Here is a 22,360-nt window from a genome sequence, read left to right as displayed (position 1 = left end):
TGTGCATGCGTGCGTGTGCGCTTCATGGGGAGAAAGCAAACATAACCTGCACAGCCCCAACAGAAAAGCAAACAAAGGGATATGTCTTGTCTGTAGTGATCCATACAGCAAAGGCAGATGGGGATTTACTTACTGAACTCGAGTGATAATAGGACTACAGCAATGTGCTCATATAAATAGTACAAAATGTTAAAAGAACAAGAATGTGTGCAGTTTGCATTGTATTCACAAAATATTAATGTAAAAAGATTACATTTAATTTTGCTGTTTTATGGTTAGCTTTCATGCTATGCCTGTTGTAAACATGGTGTCAGGGTGAGCACCATATTAAGGTAATGCATCAAATGACAGGAAGAGTTTGATTCGATTATAGTAACTCACAGCCCTCTGATGAATGGCAAAACTATGTCGCAAAAGTCATGGCAGATGAAAAGCATTGTAATAAACAATGTGAAATGGATTGAATCGATCACAAAAGGCAAAACTGAGCCTGAATAATTCATGAATTTATTCATGTTGTGAAACTGCATTCTAAACAACATGCCAGAACGCAGGGAACAAAGACAATGGAATGACATGAAACCAACAACACAGCTTTGGCTTGTCATTTACCTTCTACAGCTTTATTCTCGACTCATATGAGGTGTTTAACTTTCAAATTCTACTGTACATGCAGGGCTATGCCTAATAAATTTTGATAGCTACATTTGCCCTGACACATAATTTGCTACACCAAATCATTTCCACTCACGAGCCCAGCGCTTAGCCTTTGTGAAGCGGACCATTTGAAGGGTCTGCTTACATCACTCCAACATGCTGATGAATGATTTTTATTCTCGTGCCTAAAAGGACAAATCCATCATTTTCTCTCTCTCCAGGCTTATTTCCATGATATGTCTTTCTATTGGGATAAAGACATCAGGCTATGTAGAAGTGTAGGTACTGAATAGGCTCTTATTTTCTGTGTGTTAAGCAGCCACCCCTTGCATCAAGGCCATCAGCCCCAGTGAGGGATGGACCACAGGAGGGGCCACTGTCATCATCATTGGGGACAACTTCTTTGACGGCCTGCAGGTCGTGTTCGGGACCATGCTTGTATGGAGTGAGGTACAGTATTTTTGTCACACCATTGATTTGATTGAATTTCAGCCTAGGTTTTAAGCCTTTACTATAAACACTGGTAATGATATCCATTTTTTTGTAAGTTTGTACGAGACCTTAGTAGGCATGGTCAGACTCAATGGTTCCTGTGCCCTGTCATCCAGCTCATCACCCCCCACGCCATCCGCGTCCAGACCCCTCCCAGGCACATCCCCGGTGTGGTGGAGGTCACGCTGTCCTACAAGTCCAAGCAGTTCTGCAAAGGGGCTCCTGGAAGATTTGTCTACACCGGTGAGTCAGGATGCTTAATGTCCCTTTTCAGTCTCTCCTCCCTGAGTTTAGTGCCCTGACTATCCATCCTCTCTGGATGGAACACAAACTCTGTTCAAAAACGTGCACACTTACTTCCTCGCTTCCTTAAAGTAGTCATTGATCTAATACATTTGGATAAAAAAAACAAGGGTTCCCTGATATACATAACTTTGACCCATCCAGTCATCTATGGTTAGGCTGGAAGTAAGGATGCATTTTCACAGTATTGGAACAGGGCCCCAGTGTCAAGGCAGTAATGATGGACTAACCAGGCCCCTGCTTTCTGGGTCTGGAATGTTCAGTGTGTGAGAACTGCACAGCTAGCTAAAGGTGTTTGGTGGAAGGACTTCTATGAGTGCAACTTGATCTCTCCCTGAACTGCCATTAGAAGTCGGTGCTGCCAAGCTCTGTTAAATTCAATCTGTCAGGATAATTCACTCTGCCAATTATATTTCTCTCCTCGCTTGTCAGATATGCATCTACTAATTTGCAGATTTTTTCCAATATATTGTAATTTTAATGAAAGCAGTGACTGAACTAGAGAGAAATAGAAGGATGCAGTTAAGGGTATTTGTGAGTGTGTGTGCACGTGTGTGTGTGTGTCTTGTGAGTGTGTCACACCATAAGTAAAAGTGGATTATCTTGGCTAACAGAGAGATGTGGTGGTCTTATCTGTCATCATTGGTGAGGAGGTAGAGGTCATGAGGGTCAGAGCCTGTCTGACCTGGACGCCTCCGTCTGTTCTAACACCGATGGCTAGAATGAGACAGGGGCGTCAAAGCACTCTCCCTCAAAAAAAGTGGAGTGGTGGGGGTGAAGGGGGGGTGGACCCCCTTAAACCCCCCCTAGACCCCTTCCATCCTGGGCAGCTGTTTCTCATCAAGCCCCCCCAAGCCATCCGTTCCCTTCCCCTCCAACCGTGCAGTCTGGCCTGGCACTCCTGCGTTTAACCTTCCTAGCAGAAGCAGAGCAGAGGCCAACAAGGCACTGGGATAATGAAACAAAAGTGCAGTGTGCTGAGTGTGTGAGCGTATGCGCATATGTGTGAAGCCTGGGAAGGTGTATAAGTTAAGAGACATTATTGGCTTCTATAGCACCCCGGTAAATGTGCCAGGTCTCTTAAGAACAGACCCCATTAGTCACACAGGCTAAGCGGATTGGGATGATTACCATCAGGTTTTACTGGGGGAACCCCCTTCTGGATCCATGTTGATTTTCTTCCTTCTTCCTTCTCTGGTTCCTGCTCTGTTCCAGTTAGTAGAAAGATACAATTACCCTGGGAGGCAACGGCAGTACAATTGATTAGTTTTGTGAATTAAAAGAGAGAGCCACCAATAAGACAAGTCTAGCTCCTCAGCCTACTGCTATTCCCAGATTGGATCACCCTGATTGTACCAGGGTCGACATGAAACTGTTAACGAGCTCCTGGAACTTAACGACAGAATTAACACTTACTCCAGATGTACAGTAATTGCTAGTTGATAGGGGGACATTACCTCTCGGACAGTTAAGTACAACGTGGACAGGCAACAAAAAGAGGACATGCTCCTGTCATTTCGGTGGCCAGGCATCGTGTGCATATCAAAGGTCCATTTATCAAAGCTATCCTTCAAGCGTGACTTTGCGGCATGTCGTTGAGAGAAGCGCTTTTAGACCTTTTCATGTTGACTCTTCTCGCCCGACCGGCCCTAATTGTGGAGATTTAACTCGCTCAATTTAATAAATTATCACAAATTACCAAGAGTCAACATAGAGTACATTGCAGTCAATTCTAATGGCAGAGGGTGGTGTCTTGTAGGGTTAGTATTCTGGACCACCTCCAAAACTAACAATTCAGTCAGAGGATGTGAGCACCACGTAGTATACATCAATAATCCTGTATGCATTGAGTATGTTCAATCATGGAAACACCAGCTACAAAGACACATAATGCTACAAAACTTCAGAGGATGCTTTATTAAGCTATGTACTGTATGTTTCACTGTGGCCATAGGTTTATTATCAGTAATAAAACAATTGCTTCATAATCCACACATGCTTAATGTATCAATGTTTACTGACTTGTTCTACTTTAGGAAAAGGAGATAGTGTATTCCAAAAACTGGTTTAATCAATGTTGTTTCCATGTAATTTCAACCCCAAAAATCTGTGATGACGTTGAATCAACGTGGAAAACGAATTGGATTTGCAAAAAGTAATCAACGTAATGGCATTTGTATTTTTTTTCACCCTACCTTTAACCTAAATCGAATGACATGGTGACACTTTCTGTTGATTTCACGTTGAATTCACATTAGTTGACAACTCAACCAAATGTAAATCAAAACTAGATGTTGAACTGACATCTGTGCCCAGTGGGTTATTGTCACATGGAGGTGGTTTGTCCTATATCTGATCCCAGTATTGGTTATCAATTGGTCAGGGTGGCTGGAGGATCAAACTAGGTTAGCAAGGTTAGCAAATCAAAAAGGTGCAGGTCCAGCTGTCCTCTTCTCAATACTTCACACTTTATGAACTACTGCATAGAGGATCTGTGTTTGTTCTTAAAGGCTTTTATAAAGGGCCATATGTGACTTAAATTGGGTAAAACTTATGTGATTGCTTTTTTACCATAAAGTTACTATAGGCGACGCCAGTGCAAAAGAGTAAACTATCAGTAAAAACATTGACTTTGAAACTCTAATTGCATGAGAGCTTTTGGTTTCTAGCTAGACTTGATTTCTACGAGAGCTACCCTCCCAGGACCACTCCCTATGGAGACCCTTAGTAATATGAAGTGCTAGCACTGCTGCTAACACACTCAGCTACTATTTATCCTAATCAGTTACATCCCTATACCCGGGATTGTGTTCAAATGAACCCCTACCTCGCCCCAGAAATAGCACATTAACCGGGACCCCATTTGTCATGGGTAAATTGAGGGTCAGTAAACGTTGCCTGTATATTCTAGTGGGGATCCGGGACATGCATCATAACGTAAGAGAATGATAGATGGAAGGGTAGCTGTCATACATTTGTCAGGGGGAAGGGAACGTTATTTGCTAATTTCCCAAGCTGGGAAGTGACAGAGTGCTTCGTTTTCAGACCTTTGGTGACCAGTTTGGTTTCTGGGCTATTAGTACAAGTCAAGTGTTTAATTTCTTCCTCCCTATAAGGCTGACTGTAACGAGAGCCATTTATCTGATCTCACAGAGGGCTGCTATGTAACACACTGGGTCTGGGTGAAGGGTTTTGGATGATGCTGATGATGCCCCATACAGTGAGCATCTCTTGCCAGGTTTGGGTTGAGGCTAGACAGCCTTGAAGGCTGATGAATCATAAAGTTTTCTTGTCAAGGTGACAGTATCGACTCCACTGCACCAGAATCTGACAAAATGGCTATACGGCAGTCATTCATCAACATAAGGACAAAGGGGTCATGGGTGATTCACTGAATACTGTTGGAGATCAAGAAATGTCAGTCTGGTAGGGGATGGAAAATAAAGGCGTTAATACTGTATGTGCCTTCAGAAAGTATTCATACCCCTTGACTTTTTCCACATTTTGTTGTGTTACAGCCTGAATACAAAATATATTACTTTTTTTTTCTTCACAGAGCTACACACAATACCCCATCATGACAATGTGAAAACGTGTTTTTAGACATTTTTGCTAATTTATTGAAAATGAAATACAGAAATATCTAATTTACATAAGTATTCACACTCCTGAGTCAATACTATGCAGAAGCACCTTTGGCAGCAATTACAGCTGTGAGTCTTTCTGGGTAAGTCTCTAAGAGCTTTCCACACCTGGATTGTGCACATTTGCCCATTGTTCTTTTCAAAATTCTTCAAGCTCTGTTAAATTGGTTGTTGATCATTGCTAGACAACCATTTTCAGGTCTTGCCATAGATTTCCAAGTAGATGTAAGTCAAAACTGTAACTCAGCCACTCAGGAACATTCACTGTTTTCTTGGTAAGCAACTCCAGTGTAGGGCCTTGTGTTTTAGGTTATTGTCCTGCTGAAATGTGAATTAATCTCCCAGTGTCTAGTGGAAAGCAGACTGAACCAGGTATTCCTCTTCGATTTTGCCTGTGCTTAGCTCCATTCCATTTCTTTTTTATCCTGAAAAACTCCCCAGTCCTTAATGATTACAAGCATACCATAACATGATGCAGCCACCACTCTGCTTGAAAATATGGAGTGGTACTCAGTAATGTGTTGTATTGGATTTGTCCCAAACATAACACTTTGTATTCAGGACAAAAAGCTTTGCTACATTCTTTGCAGTATTACTTTAGTGCCTTTTGCAAACAGGATGCATGTTTTGGAATATTTTTATTCTGTACATGCTTCCTTCTTTTCACTGTGTTAATTAGGTTAGTATTGTGGAGTAACTACAATGTTGTTGAACCATCCTCAGTTTTCTCCTATCACAGCCATTCAGCTTTGTAATTTTTTTAAAGTCACCATTGGCCTCATGATGAAATCCCTGAGCGGTTTCCTTCCACTTCGGCAACTGAGTTAGGAAGGACGCCTGTATCTTTGTAGTGACTGGGTGTATTGATACACCATCCAAAGTGTAATTAATAACTTCACCATGCTCAAAGGGATATTCAATGTCTTCGTTTTAGGTGCCCTTCTTTGTGAGACATTGGAAAACCTCCCTGATCTTTGTGGTTGAATCTGTGTTTACCTTACAGATAATTGTATGTGTGGGGTACAGAGATGAGGTAGTCATAAAAAAATCATGTTAAACACTATTATTGCGCACAGAGTGAGTCCATGAAACTTATTATGTGACTTGTTAAATACGTTTTTACTCCTGGACTTATTTACGCTTGCCATAAAAAAGGGGTTGAATACTTATTGACTCAATACATTTCAGCTTTAAATTTTTTATTAATTTGTAAAAATGTCAAAAAACATAATTCCACTTTGACATTATGGGGTATTGTGTGTAGGCCACTGACAAAAAAAATCTAAATTTAATCCATTTTAAATTCAGGCTGTAACACAACAGAATGTGGAAAACGTCAAGGGGTGTGAATACTTTCTGAAGGCACTGATACTGTTAAAAGTAACGCTATTCTACACCGCAATGCTTATGATTATGAACATTTATGTTGAGGGTTCATATTTACTGTAATGCTCATCAAGATGTTACGCATTGTGAATGTAATGCTATGAATATTGATGTGTACCTTGACTGACCTCTTTATCCTCACTCAGTTGGCCAGAGATCCAAAGTGACATACAGTCTTCAAATCTAAAATGAAACCCTTTGCCGCACTCCAAGCAGAAACTGTTGGCTCATGACAAAAAAAATGGAGTTCAGTAAACATGGACTCCTTTATCAAAGCACATCAGTCCGGGCTTTGTGCAGTTCAGTCTGTGTATCAGTTCTAACCCTACAGCTCCCCTCCGCCCTTCAGCCGAGACACTCTTTGAAGTTCCGGATTTGGCGCTGATCAGATACAGAGCCTCCTCACTGTTTCCTCCCCTGCAGGGCAAGGTTTGGTAGCAGCTAGTCAGGGATGGGGTGTGGCCTAGACACACTGTAAGATACACTGTAATCAAAGGCATTCACAGAGGAATTTACATTTTAGTCATTTAGCAGACGCTCTTATCCAGAGCGACTTACAGTTAGTGAGTGCATACATTTTCATACATAGGTATGTAAACAATGTAAACAGATCTGTATAAGAGGGGCTTTCAATGGCATCTCTTTTAGCCTAAGAGCGTAGTGTAGTAATATGAGTAATGTATAGATAGCTCATGTCGCCATCACTGTTACTCAGTTCCCCTGTCTGTCTCATTACAAGCCTGGTATTTAGCTCTAGCTCCTCATGAGTGACTGAGACACTCGTCACCTAGTTACACGGTCTCAGCCAGAGAGCCTTTGTGAACGTGTGCAGATAGCGGCAAGGTTTCAGGAGGAAGGTCCTTTTGTCCAATTAGAGGGCTGACTTGACACACACTCTCTCACTCCTTCGTTTTCAAGCAATTTGTCAGGTAGACTTTGAGGAGCACACTGTGACATTATTTCGCACAGTGAAATCATTAACAGTCCTGGGAAATCCTGCTCTGGAAAATGTATTGAAATAAGTGGCGTCAGATGAGCATGTCTTTTACCCCATTGCATCCCTCTGTAGAATGTATTGCAAGGAGTAGCTTTAAAGTTTAAAGGATAGTATCGGTACAGGGGTGTTTCTCTATAAGGATGATAGGCCTATTCATTGATTTGGATTTAATTGGCACCTCTATAAGTTCTACTGTATTGTTAGATACAGGGGCGGCAGGTAGCCTAGAGGTGAGCCAGCAACCGGAAGGTTGCCAGTTCGAATCCTGGGTCTGACGGGACAAATCTGGTCCTAGATGCCATTGTGTGCCCTTGAGCAAGGCACTTAGCGCCACACAACAGCTACTCCATGGGTGCCCAGTGTGGCAACCCCCTGCTCCAACCTGTATATGTAGAGTGGGGGGGTTGGGGTGAAATACCAGTTGGACCTTGTGTACAATTGATGAATAAAGTGATCTTAATCTTAGATGATATCTGTTTGGTAACGGTTCTCCATATTGATATTCCTCACTAAGGCACAGTATTAGTCCTCTGCAGCAAGATAGATTAGTTTTCTCTCCTCCCTCCCCATTTTCACTATGTTCCACACCCAACGGGCTTTAAAAGAACTCCATCCCCCCACCCCCACCTCCACCGCTGCCTTTGATTGAAATTCATCTAAAGTTTATTGAGAAATGAATGAGAGATGCTGCACGGTATTGACTTTGAGAGGAAAACACAACTCATCTTGAATGAGGGGGAAAACGCAGCCGTAATTTAGCCGTCATCGATTTGACCCCGTCCATGTATTGATCTTCATTTTACAATATTAATTTGCGGCTGCAATCAGCTGTGAAGGAAGGCCATTTGATTTCTGTTGTACGGGAATGTGTGAAAGTCCCCCTCGATGTCCTTAGAGGAGGGGAACACTCACTTTAGATGTCATCGAAGGGGAGAGAACAGGTGTCTTCACCAATTTCCAATACAGAGATGAAGGGAATTTTGAGAGTATGGAATTGTGAACTGATACAGTACATCCCTCCCATTTAACCTGTGTTATTTAAATTGCATCTGTTGCAGAAGCAATATCTGGTGGAATTGTAACTGTCGTTTCTTTTAGCTGTATGTATCAGCTCAAAGTTCATGAAATTTCAATGAACATTGATTTCTCTCTATTGATTAATCTTACCAGCAGATCTTTGAAATGTTAATTTCCTGCTCAACCTGAGACTCCTGGAGACGGAATAACTCTCTGTTAGCTTGGATTGGATGGAGAGAATAACGGTCAGTGTTAAATGCACTGGTTTGGTTTGCTTGGGTTTGCCGTGAGTTAAGATTGGTTGGTTTGGTTTGAAGTTGGGTTCTGACTGCATGCTTCTTTAAGATCTCTCTCCACAGAGGAAATCTACAGTATATTGCTGAACAGCATGACCTCTAAATGTCTCATGTTATCCCTGCAGCTGTATCACTTGTTTAAGTTCACCTATTTACCTTCAATAACCCCTGAGTGATAATGGCCTTTTTCTTCCCTGTTTGATACTATTGGTGTCAGTAAAATAATGTAATTTCCTGTTGTGATTGTGATACTATGTGTGACCCATATCTGGGCTGCAGCTTTAAGATGATCTCAGGTGCCCATGAGGCTTCAGTTGGACACTCTCACAAGTTCCAAACTCACTAACACTTGAATGAACTTCACCCCGTTCTGTTTATCTGCTCCCTTTCCAACTCCCTCTCCACCTCAGTATAATCTGTGTTAGAGGGAAGGAAAAAAAAATAATGTGTAGGAGGAGTGGAGATAGGCTCCATGCAGTTAAGTATAATTAGTAATAGCTGGCAAATGGCAACAAGGCTAGTATTTATCTCCTGGAAAGATAGAGTTATCGTAATAACCAATAATGGCTGGCAAGAATGCTAGCGCTCTGTGCACGCTTAACAAGGAACCATTTCCCTTAAATGTACTGCTTTTCTCAAACATTTTCCCCCTGTTACTGACTGTTACTGCAGGCCAATACAGTACATGACTTCAGTAGACTGCCACATACTGAGAGCATGCAGGCGTATTGCCATGTAAGTGTTTTCATCTGCCAACGACGGCCATGTTACATTGTTCCTCTAGAGCGGTTACTCATGTCCTATTTCTAGAGTACATGGAGAAGGAGCAGTAGACCGTGCTCAGTCGCATGTTTGGCCATCCACTCTGCATTTTAAGCAAAGACACTGGGCTCGGAGCCTTCTGGAGTGAATGTGTTAGGAGCATGAACGGATGACAGAGTAGATTAAGGGCATTAGATCAAAATAAGATCGAGAAGTACACATGCCAGGGAGAGGAATTCCATTGAAATCCTGCCATAGATTGTGTATGCGTGTGTGTGTAGTGCTTGAAATTAGATTTGATATGGTCACAGCTGCACACCAACTCATGCATTCCATTTTTTTCATTCTGAAACATGACCATTCAATCACTAGTGAGGAAATTACTGAAATATTCATAGTTTCCACTCAGGTTTCGCATCCAAAGAATGAACTTTGCTGGGCTTTTAAAATAAAAAGTTATGTGCATACTATTCAAAAGTGACAGTAATTTTGCTCCTTCAGCTGTCTACTAAACATCACATATAACGATAAAATGATTGGCATTACTTTATTTAATTTATGTTAAGTGATAAACATTTTATTATGAACACAAAACAATTATAGCTTTTCATAAGTGATGAGGAAAAGATTAAGTTGGAGTAATTGAACTAAACAAGCCAGGTGTTTCAAGCTGAATTGCAAGTTCAGAAGATGTTTTATTTTTTATCAGTCTATATCATTCACTCTTTTCCTCACTCTTTCTTTATTCACGCTCTTTATACCTGGCGAAGTATTCAAATGCAACCCTTGCCTTACCTCACTGTGTCTCTTTCTCTCTAATTATCCGTGAGGTCAGTAGGCAAAATGGGGAAGAAGCCAGGAGATCAATACAAATTATCCCTGAGCAAACCAGTGCTGACAGTTTGAATTGCAGCATATGTTTACCCAAAATCAGGCAATTTATCTTAATATCAGCCGAGTAATGCAGCAGGGGTGAGAGGTCAGACAATCTCTCCACCTCATAATTACCCACCTCTAAAACAGGAAAGTGGTATTGATTGGCCGCGGGCCGGGAAGCGGTCGTGACTGGAACGTGCCACCCCCCCCCCCCCCCCCCAGACTTCCACCCAGAGCAGGATTTATGGGATGTGTGTGGAGGGTTTCATGTTTCCTCACAGTGGCTGAGAACCCCTCGTAGGGGTGCCAGCTCCCCTACCTAGTCTACTCCAGCGCTCCTCTCCTCCTTAGCTTACCTCTCACAACACTGCACTGGGCTGGTAGAATGATGGAGATGAAGCTCATGTTGGCATGCATGCTGGCAGTCCAAGGGCATCCTAGAGTTCCGAGCTACAATATATTAAAGGGTTAGAAGAAGGTGGTGGGAAGTAGATAAGTTGGGGGGTGTTTGAGGGAGTATAGTGGTGTATGTATAGTAACATTGACCTCAAGTTTGATTGTTAAGAAATCAACCTAAATATTCAGCTCAAATATGATACACAATATAATACAATGTAACCATACATTTCATGTACAGAATGAATACAAGTGCTCAGTATATGTCGTCATCAGCCCTTATAGGATTATTGACAGTGTCTGTCACTGTGTATACACGGTCTGACTACAGAACTGTCAACTCATCAACTGACAGCACCGTTTAGCGCAAATGTAAGTCTCCATCAGCTGTCAACTTCATTTGCATGAAATCGATAGCAGATGGGGGTCTGTGTCACCAATTTCATTACGTGGGGTTGTTACAAAGATCATCTCCATGATAGATGAGATGGCGACATGTCGACATGCGCTGCTCATGGCCCAGAGTTGCACCCCAATCACAGAACCTTGAGGCATTATCATGGCTCAGGAAAAGACCCAGATGCAGACAGTTCGAAAAATGGACATTTCATATATAAACAGGGGGCAGGCAAATGACAGGTCAAGGGCAGGCAGATGTCGGTAGTCCAGGGCAGAGTCCGTAAGGTACAGAGTGGCGGGCAGGCAGAGGGCAGTGTCAAAATGGTGCAGAACGGTAGTCAGGGTCAGGGCAGGCAGAAAGATCAAAACCGGGAAAACTAGAAAACAAGGCTCAAGAAAACAGGAATATGAAAAACACGCTGGTAGGCTTGACGAGACAAGACGAACTGGCAACAGACAAACAGAGAACACAGGTATAAATGCACAGGGGATAATGGGGAAGATGGGCGACACCTGGAGGGGGGTGGAGACAAGCACAAAGACAGGTGAAACAGACATGCTTTCATCCTTATCTTAAAGAGCAAGAGAGAAGAGACATCTTGTTTACTATCTGTGGTATTTGATGCTCATGTTCTAGGCCCTCTTCCCCCTAACAAACAGCGTAGTAGTTTAAGTAATTTAGTGTTTTCAAACAGAAATGATAAAGAATTAAACGTCAATTATGTTTAAATGTGTATGACATATCAAGATGTTCAAAAAGGTGTGCCGTGCATCCTGTTTTTCAAACTACATCAGGCTGCATTACTTCAGGATAATTGTAATTGTAAATACTTCCAAAATACACATCACATACTTCTCCTTTATTACCTAGGTCTTGTGGTGTAGCTAGCTACTGTATCTATACCCAGCATGCCCAGCAGCAGTGTTGAGTGCAGTGTAGGCCCCAGCTGAGGCAGTGGACAGGAGAGCGTGATGCATCACCCTGCGAGAGCCTACTGACAGCCGGTGATGATGGATGGCCTGATTATGGAGTGTTTTTTACACATGCACAATTTACATCACACTGGGCAGCGGGGTCTGGCAGGGCTACAACAGACACACACACACACACACACACACACACACGCACACACACACACACACACACACACACACAAATGCATGCGTCTTGCGGTGTGTACAGATAGAAGGGGGGAGGAAATAACTAAAGAAAGAGGGCAAAATCCCAGCCAGGGCCTTGTCATGTGAGAGCAATACCATGGATCAATCCTTTATAATAGAGAAAATGCGGACCTTTGTCGTTCCGGGATGCATGATGAGATGTCAAATCAGATTTCTAGGAGTGTATGTTGTGACGTGCGGTGTGTGGTGCGTTTGGTTGTTGGGAGTTCACTTTATGTGGTGCACAGCCCTGTACCTGTCTAGCAATTATTTGGTAGGTTGTGTGTGTGTGTGTGTGTGTGTGTGTGTGTGTGTGTGCATGTCTCCCCGGTCTGTGTGTCAGTGTCCCTGGCTGTACTTTTGGCGTTTGCGTTTATGTTCTCTCGTGTTCAGCAGGTTCTGCGAGCCTTATTCCGTTAATGCTGAAATTACATGCTGAGTAATGAGTGATGAGCCAAATTACAGGCTGAACAATGAATAGAGGCAGGCAGCTCTTATTAGTCTCCACAGAAAGCTATTGATTTATGATGCACCGCCGCACTCGTCTGAGTTACTCTGCCGAAAATTATATCTACATTGAGAAGTGATGTTCTCTATTAAGTCATTCCTTCCCCTGTTACCCCTCCTCCCCTCCCCCTTCCTTCTCTCCCTCCTCTCTCCTTCCTGGCCTACGGGTGTACATGATTGTTTAGAATCAGCGAGAGCTGTAAGGAAGCCTTAAATTACCCATTATGACTGTCAGACATAAAACGCCTTAGTCTTACCAAAGTCTGGCTTATGATTCATTTACTTTGTGCCTCTGATTCATAGCACAATACGGCTCACTGCTCCAGATTACTATTTGAGGGGTGGGTAAGATTGATTGCTCTGTGTGATCTGCTGCAGTATTTCAGTAGAGCAGCGGGGTTGTACAGTAAGTGCAGCGCTAGAGTGACAGCAACTCACGCTAGATCAATTTGTGGACTTTCACAGATTATTAAAGCTCGGTTTGATTAACACACCCCACTATGTCGTTTGCACTCAATATTCCCTAGCAGATAAAAAGAGGAGGGCCCTGAGAGAGATATGAGACCTGCTCTAGACTGATGTACTGCATCATGTCATCATGGCTATTTTGCTAAATTTGAATTTAACTGGATGCAGGGGGTTTGTGACACTTGTGACAGAGTATTCCTGCTAGTTGCTGTGCATTGCAGACATTGGTTTACAGAGCAGTTATTTATTTCACTACACATTGTCTAACCATTGGATTTATTTATTTTTTTAGCCCTCAATGAGCCAACCATCGACTATGGATTCCAGAGGCTGCAGAAGGTCATCCCCAGGCACCCGGGTGACCCTGAGAGGTTACCAAAGGTCAGTGTTATGTCTCATCTTCACAAAAACAGACAGAAAACACCACATAGACACAACAAACCACACCATACACACACCAAAGCTGCTAACCCAACAACATCATCAAAGACCAAGAAACAAAACAACATCAAAAGAAGTTCAAACATTTTAACCCAGTAGAAATACGATACACAAACACTCTGGTGCGTCCATCTAGCATTGATTTGGGATTTTATTGGTTTAGTGAGAAGAGAGAGAGAGGGAGACAGGTTGTGGTAAACTTTCTGTGTGGTAAAATAGCTCAATCAGACGTCTTTCCTCTCCAGTAGTCTGTGGAGATTATAATCTACTGGTCGTCTGGGCCGTCATTACCCCACTCATGTTTTCCTTTCATTCTACACAGCTCCATTTGGTTTAATCTGTTGTTTACATGACTACGCTCGTAACCCCCCCCCCCCCCCCCCCCCCCGTTCTAGTGTGGCTAATAAGGCCAGGGACACATTATAATACGCTAGGTCTCACTGCTTTCTTTAGAACTCATTACAGGTGTTGAAACTCTTGATTTTCACATTTTGGCATATTTCAACATGAAAACAAAGCCACATATTTCAGCCATTCTTTGATTCCTTAGTATTTCCATTTTCTCTGATAAAATCTATTACTGGGCTCATCTGATTGCACCCCTGCTAATTCCAATTGGGTATAACAGGCATTCCAGTTGCGTCAACTGTAATATTATGACTGATTCGTCTGCACATAGCACTCCCTTGGCATGCAGTAAAGTGGTGACCACCTCAGAGTTGTAAAAATACCAGAAAGCCGTTTAAAACCTTATCTGTTAAAGCCCAGCATGCAACACTGCAATATCATTAACGTCTAACGGACAATTTAATAAAGACCAGGCTGTGTGGCGTATCATGGTCCAAACACCCCAAGACAGTCGTGAAGAGGGCACGACAAAACCTATTCCTCCTCAGGAGACTGAAAAGATTTGGCATGGGTCCTCAGATCCTCAAAAAGTTATACAGCTGCACCATCGAGAGCATCCTGACTGGTTGCATCACTGGTATGCCAACTGCTCGGCCTCCGACCGCAAGGCACTACAGAGGGTAGTGCGTACGGCCCAGTACAAAATTGGGGCCAAGCTTCCTGCCATCCAGGATCTCTATACCAGGCGGTGTCAGAGGAAGGCCCTAAAAATTGTCAAAGACTCCAGCCACCCTAGTCATAGACTGTTCTCTCTGCTACCGCAAAGCAAGCGGTACCGGAGTGCCAAGTCTAGGTCCAAAAGGCTTCTTAACAGCTTCTACCTCCAAGCCATAAGACTCCTGAACAGCTAATCAAATGGCTACCCGGACTATTTGCATTTTCTTAAAACTGCATTGTTGGTTAAGGGCTTGTAAGTAAGTATTTCACTGTAAGGTCTACACCTTTTGTATTCGGCGCATGTGACAAATACAATTTTATTTTATTTGTAGTATGGACACTGGGCCAAGTCAATAGGAAGATATACGACATTGCAGCCAGCAGTCTCTGGTGCACAATATGAAGTGTTTCAATTAGTCTTTGGTCCCCGTTGAAAAACAACACCTGGACATGAAATGTAACTCTAATTTCAACAGTACATTTGTAAGACCAAAGGAAAGGTTCACATAGCTTTTATGGCTGTGAGTTATGTCTGCACACTCAATAAGAGCGGCAGGTAGCTTAGTGGTTAAGAGCGTTGTGCCAGTAACCGAAAGGTTGCTGGTTCTAATCCCCGAGCCGACTAGGTGAGAAAATCTGTCGATGTGCCCTTGAGCAAGGCACTTAACCCTAATTGCTCCTGTAAGTCGCTCTGGATAAGAGTGTCTGCTAAATGATGTAAATGTAATTTAGTCAGTACATTTCTGTAAAATATACAATTTGAACATAACAAGGAATACAGTGATGCATACTTGTATTACAGCATCCATTTTTTCTTCTTGGAGAACAAAATGCCTTTTGGCGATAAAACTATCTTTCACTCAAAATCTGAGATGAGTTTCCTCAGTGTGCTTACTTACTTAATATAGCAGGATCTCCCCCCAGCCCTCACATGGCCCAATCTTAGAGTGAGATGAAAGCCTGCACTTCTAATAAATAATATACATATTTGATTTGCTCTCTAATGGACCCAAATATGGGGTTCAGGGGGCCATGTAAATGATCCTACAGAGTGATTCATCATTGTTAAGCTTGCCATCTGAGGGTCGCCTCTCAGGGTCAACAGCACATTCTCAGTATAAGAGCCTCAGGCTAGCTAGCATGTACATTTTGAATGAGAAGAGATACGGCGTGAAGAGAACAGCCATTATGGGCTGCAGGTGTAGCGAAGAGACTCTATAAAAAGTGTGCATTAGCAGAAAGGCAAATCGACACCGGCCCCCCTCCCTCAATTACTTCACCCTCCAGTTGATAATATTACGGCGCTATTGATTTCCACCATCCTTTTCCCCAGGACCAGTAAGACACGTGGTAATTGTGAGGAGACAGAAAGCCAATATAGGAGTGCTCATGGATTGCAAAGGATGCACGCTAATATTGTTGCTACACCAAGGAAAAAAAGGGGGAAGTGTGCTCTGATTGAAGTTTACCTTGTAATTTTAAGACAACATTGCAGATGACAGACTGGCCCTAAGGGACGAGCAGCGATATAAAAATCCAATGCAGAGTCCAGAGTGAATATGAAAGTAACAAGTGTGAACAGTCAAGTGATGCGAAAGGAGATTGGTTTGTGGGCATGGCGTTAAGTGAACAGAGACTTCGGAATTCACCCTCCTTTTTAAAATCTTGTTATAAAACAATTTTAGATTCCTCCCATAAAAAAATACCATTTATAATACCATTTTGTGCCCTGTGGCAGTAATGGACAAATAGACTGGATATCACATTATACCACACTCAATTTCTCCTTTCTTCTGTAACAAATTAGATTCATTACAAAATTAAAAGCAGAAACCCAATATTGTTTTATTATTACGTTGATTGCATTCGCTTCTCTTTTTTCTAAATGAACACAAACCTATTCTTTTCCAATTCTTTGTGAAATCCACAAGGAGAAAATAAATATTACAAATGTGTTCATGTCAAGCAATTATCCATGTATTTAAATGAATGTCTATTCTTGTGCTCTTTGAAGTACCTACATCTAATGGCCCTATCCTTCTGAATGTATTCATTACCTCAGGCTAGAGCTAACCCAGTAATTGCCTTACAGTTTTATAATGGCATTACCACTCCAAGCTACATAACCTGGGCCCCCTTGTATTAACTGTGATAACATAAATACACAATCTTAGCTAATCTACCATGTGGACAATCACATTTAGACAGGTTTTAGGCTACCGCGTAGAACATGTAATACCTGAAAATTTGTAATGCCTTTGTCAGGTAACAACAGAGCTAATTTGTTGGTTTTAATCGTGTCAAGATCTTGGCTGATCTGTGATCAGTTGTTGAACATGTGTAAAACATGTGTAGAACAAGGAATACCAGAAAAGCTGTCATGCCTCTGTCACAAAACAAGAGATCATCTATGGGCTTTAATTGTTTTCAATTTAACATGGTGTTCTGATATGTCTGTCTCCATGACAAGAAAGCCAATTACATTTTATGCTGAAGCAGTATCCAGATTTACATGGAAATGCCCTCAGAACACCATTCGGTGCTAATCGTATTCACAGTGTGAGCCGATACGCGTGAAAGTGTCTCGTCGGAAAACAAAACAAACTCCTTGGTTGATTGGGTATCACACTTCCCATCATCCTGGGATATGACTAGGCTACCACTTAAGCATAGCCCTACGAGTGAGCTTGGTTAGTTAAGACGCCACGCGGTAAACGACAGATTAAGGATGAGAGGTAATATCGTTTTCTCTCTTTTTTCCAAGCTGTCCTTATGTTGCTGCTGCAAAGTGCCATATGGACAAGGATGGAGAGGAGGTTTTCAGAGAATGAAACATGGCTTGCGAACGTGACAGTCTTAATTGCTTTAATTGTTGTTTGAAATTGAGAGGCATGTAGAAGATCTTCAAATATGATAGAATAGATTATTGGTAATTATTAACTGCAGGAAAAAGGAAAGAAAAAACACTTTGTCTCACTCATCGAGCAAGAGAGGAATCTGTTCTGCCTGATGAGAACACATAAAGACAGCTGGTCCTCTCATTTAGTGAACCTGGCTCATGACAACCATAATTCTTTATTTGTATGCAAACTAGATGCATGCAACGTTGAGCATACACACCAATTTCAGAGGTAAATGCCCATTTTAAAGAGAGCCACCCGTCCGGTAACTTGGTGATTAAACTCTATGTTTCTATAAGAGCATGGCACATGCTAGAAGCTTCTACAACGTTTTTATCTTGATAAATCAAGGACTTCAGGAAGATATGGCTCTTCGGGATGAAAGGAGGCGCATACACACTCCATACACACTCCATACGCGCTGCCTTGGAAACGCAGGCCAAGTCTTGGAGGCCGCTGTTTGAAGGCGCGATGGCTGTGTTTACATTCATTTACGGCAGCTGCCGTCTTAATCCCAGATTGCTATTGCCAAGTGATGGAACACTTCACACAAATTACTGAGGCCCGCGAAGGAAAACACGCAATGTGGGAAGAAAACAAGCGCCATCTGAGATGTTTCTAGTGACAGATTTGCATCGCTTTTAACCGAGGTTCTGACGGAAAGTCAACATACTGCTGCAATACAGCAGGTGACAGTAAACAAGCGTTCAAATAAAACACCACAGCAATAGCTCAAGCATTTCTTTGTGCGAATAAATGCTCTTAAATGGAGGAGATGGTTTTCCTAACATATTGCTTGGAGCATCACACTAAACAAAGCAGTGCCGTGCTCCATGAAGGATTTCATTAAGTGCTCAATTCAAAGAGCAGATAAAAGCACACTAACACGCTCTATTCTGAAGTAGAGCAGGGAATAGGATCCAGGGCCAACTCATTCTCAGTGTTAAGAGCCAAAGCAACATTGCTAATCCTTATTGTGAAGCAGGGACAAGCATGCAGACATGGATAAGACTACATTCCATGCATCCATGTCCCCGAGGCACAAGCACCCAGCTCTCGCTGGATGGGAAGTCATTTGTGAAGTCCTTTACAACAGCCAGTCGAAGAGGTTAATTGAAAAATGTCTTAATGTCATTACGGGAGAACTAGATTAACCCAAGCTAATTCACTTTATTGTTCTGAAGAAAGGAGACTCCAGTGCTGAACTCTTGTGCAAACGCGAGGCCAGAATTAGAGGGTGAGGTGTTGTTTTTAAGGCCTACGCTGGTTTAATTAAGAGATGGGACATTATTCATTGTTCCCAGTGGTTCTGGGAAGGGTTGGTGGCCTAATGCAGTGTTGGTGCCTCTCAATACAGGGTCACTTTTATTTACCCACCTAACAAATACCTCTTATTGTATGTGTAAAATAAATGACTCTTATTGTTACATTACATGTCATGGTGTTTGTTGAACAGTATCATTGAACATAATAATAATGTCTGTGTTTCCAATTTTTTTCATCAGGAGGTATTGCTGAAGAGAGCAGCTGACCTTGTTGAAGCATTGTATGGGATGCCCCACAATAACCAGGTATGCAGACCGACAGACATACACACGTCTTTCGCTACCATAATGGATGACTGAGGGAGAGCAGCTCAATAACTCTTAACTTCTCCCTCCATGTTTCACAGGAGATCATTCTGAAGAGGGCAGCGGACATAGCAGAGGCCCTGTACAGCGTTCCCCGTAACCACAACCAGATCCCCTCCCTCGCCAACACAGCCTCCCACGGCATGATGGGAGTCAACTCCTTCAGCAGCCAGCTAGCCGTCAACGTGTCCGAGTCACAGGGAAATGACCAGGGTAGGTGGAAATTATGCTTAGTGGTCAAGAATTACTCACAGTCAGCTAAGTAAGTCATGAATGAAAGAATGAATGAATCCTATAGACCTCGAATCACCCCATCCTCCTCTTCTTCCTCCTCGGTAGGCTACAGCCGGAACACCAGCAGTGTGTCTCCACGAGGGTACATCACCAGCAGCACCCCACAGCAGTCCAGCTACAACACTGTCAGTAACAGTATGAATGGCTACGGGAACTCTGGCATGTCCAACCTGGGAGTTTCCAGCTCCCCTGGGTTCCTCAACGGATCCTCTGCCAACTCTCCATATGGAAGTGAGTAGAGCTGCCATCTCAGACCTGTTCAGGAGGGAGCAAAGTTACACAATGTTCAGATAGAAAAGTATTGTGTAGGGCAGTTATACTCGTCTGTCAGGTAGAGAATCTGAATCATGTTAGACTCTATTCTTTACATTTCTATAGGCAATGTTCTGAATGTTTCACCTCACTAAATACAGCCCAGTTTAGTCCGATAGCATGTTCTTACCCCCCCCCCCCCCCCCCCCCCCCCCCCCCACCCCCAATATCTTGTCTGCAGTTAAACAAAAGAGCGCCTTCGCCCCTGTGGTCCGACCCCAGGCCTCCCCACCCCCTTCCTGCACCAACGCAAATGGCAACGGACTGCAAGGTGAGCCCCCCTCACCCCCTCATCCCTTCCCTTCGGACTACTGGGCAGATACCGCGGCTCATGCCTCTGTCCGGTTTGGTGAGGGACTAATCATTACAAATATGCATTTTAACAGGCTGCAATTCATTATTTACACCTTTTGAGTTTACATTCAAATACACAAGCAAGCATGAGTGCACACACGTACACACACACATACACACACACGTACACACACACACTCACACAAGCAAACACACGCACATAAGCAGACATGCAAACACACCACACACACAACCCATCCAGTATAGCAAATGATATATTCCAAGGTCTAAGGGCAACACCTTCCCAGAATTGTTTTAGTAATTATGTTTATTAGGTTTTGTGTGTCTGTCATGACCAACATGATTGCTTTGAAAACAAGCTTAGCCGTAGCGTGCGCCCCAAGATTAATAACATTGAGCTTAATGAAGTGGGAAATTAAAGTTCATCTTGCTACACGATCATACTTATTAATACATGTTGTGCAGAAATTAATGAGCAATGCCTTGCCATCATCTGTGCTGGCAAACTTAAAAGCATTCCAACCATGACACTATGACTTTTCATCCTGGCATTTTACTAGCCACCTAATTGTTCAGAATGTGTGAAATACTGAGTATATCAACTCTCTGTAAAAGCTAAAGTTTCTAATGATATCCTAGCAGATGGTCTGGGTAAAAGAATGGAAACTACCTTTGATCTCTGTCGAAGCTTGTGGATAATGATTTTGAAATAGGAGTAGTGTAGTGACTGTGGAAATAGGAGTGTAATGCAGTGGCTCCATCCTCAGTATGGAGTCTGAGGGGAGTCCGCTGAGTCTGAGGGGAGTCAGGTGAGTCTGAGGGGAGTCAGGTGAGTCTGAGGGGAGTCAGCTGAGTCTGAGGGGAGTCACCTGAGTCTGAGGGGAGTCACCTGAGTCTGAGGGGAGTCACCTGAGTCTGAGGGGAGTCAGCTGAGTCTGAGGGGAGTCAGCTGAGTCTGAGGGGAGTCACCTGAGTCTGAGGGGAGTCAGTTGAGTCTGAGGGGAGTCAGCTGAGTCTGAGGGGAGTCAGCTGAGTCCTTAAGTGACAAAGGTGGGGGTTGTAGCACAGCATTGTGGGTAGTGGCCGTGTTGTTGTTCCATGGTCGGCAGGGCCGTTTCTCCTTGGAGTCTGGTTCACTGTTTGCCATTACCTCAACACCAGGAGGAATATCACACGGAGCCACGCTGGCCTAGTGGGGCCTGAAATGTCAGAGCAAGAGGGAGGCTTTTAAAACTATCGTGTTAGAGGTTTGCACTCAGACATGCACAGACACACCACACATACATACACACTCACGCATCACACAGGCGCACATGCACACATACACACAGTCTCACTTACAACATCATAACTTAACATTTGTTTTAAAGTTCCTTGATGTAAATAGCTAAATGTTTTGCTTATCCAATTTAATACATTGGAAAGGATGAATGTGCTAAATGCAATTTCTCTCTCTCTGTCTTTTCCAGCTATGTCCGGTCTGGTTGTACCTCCAATGTAAATGCACTTTCATCGTCTCAAGCACCAATCTTCTCACCACGATACAGGACACCCCTTTATCACACAACAAAGACACTGGCGTAATCTAAAATATTGAGGATATAGTCAACAGTTTATTCTGTTTTTAATGAAGATAAAAACATGATTTTCTTTTAAAAGACTATTTCAAGAGTTAAGATTTGGACATTTGGACAAAGCATTTCATTAGGAACTCAACAATTTTAGCTTTTTTGCTCATTTTATTTCCATTTGATCAACCTCGAAGAAGACAAAAGATGATGGAGTGTTTATTTTGCATACCTATCGGGTTGAACTTTGGCTTTGTCCAGTGAACCATATCCTGGAAGGAACTCTGTGGACTCATCATTTGGTTTTAATGTAAACACTGATGTACATTTACCTATGAACTTGTTTGCCTCAGAAAATGTTTTTTTGTTTTAACTCTCTTTCAATAGATTCACAATTGTGTGTCTTTATAATGTGACTTTTTTGTATTTTTATGTGTGATAAAATACAGTGGGGCCAAGAAGGTTTAAGATTT

General features: G+C 42.7%; 1 protein-coding gene across 6 annotated transcripts in view; it reads left to right on the top strand.

The window, feature by feature from the left end:
* The window catches only part of LOC311110687 (transcription factor COE3-like), a gene marked incomplete at both ends in the record, with an annotated part of 79,594 nt that extends 57,774 nt beyond the window's left edge, over window positions 1–21,820 (top strand). For 2 of the 6 annotated variants that reach the window (XM_084153227.1, XM_084153225.1), the window contains 8 exons: window positions 977–1,107; window positions 1,266–1,392; window positions 13,654–13,742; window positions 19,273–19,338; window positions 19,440–19,611; window positions 19,738–19,923; window positions 20,186–20,275; window positions 21,789–21,820. In XM_084153227.1, coding sequence (XP_084009353.1) covers window positions 977–1,107; window positions 1,266–1,392; window positions 13,654–13,742; window positions 19,273–19,338; window positions 19,440–19,611; window positions 19,738–19,923; window positions 20,186–20,275; window positions 21,789–21,820 — 893 coding nt within the window. Of the gene's footprint in view, window positions 1–973; window positions 1,108–1,265; window positions 1,393–13,653; window positions 13,743–19,272; window positions 19,339–19,439; window positions 19,612–19,737; window positions 19,924–20,185; window positions 20,354–21,788 lie in introns of all 6 variants that reach the window. The other 4 variants (XM_084153224.1, XM_084153222.1, XM_084153226.1 and 1 more) reach the window with 3 other exon arrangements.
* Window positions 21,821–22,360: the final 540 nt, after the last annotated feature.

The sequence above is a fragment of the Coregonus lavaretus genome (genome assembly GCF_964263955.1).
Source record: "Coregonus lavaretus genome assembly, chromosome: 36".
NCBI classification, from domain to species: domain Eukaryota; kingdom Metazoa; phylum Chordata; class Actinopteri; order Salmoniformes; family Salmonidae; genus Coregonus; species Coregonus lavaretus.
Note: the sequence above shows the minus strand (reverse complement) of the source record. Positions and strands in the feature narration are given on the sequence as shown.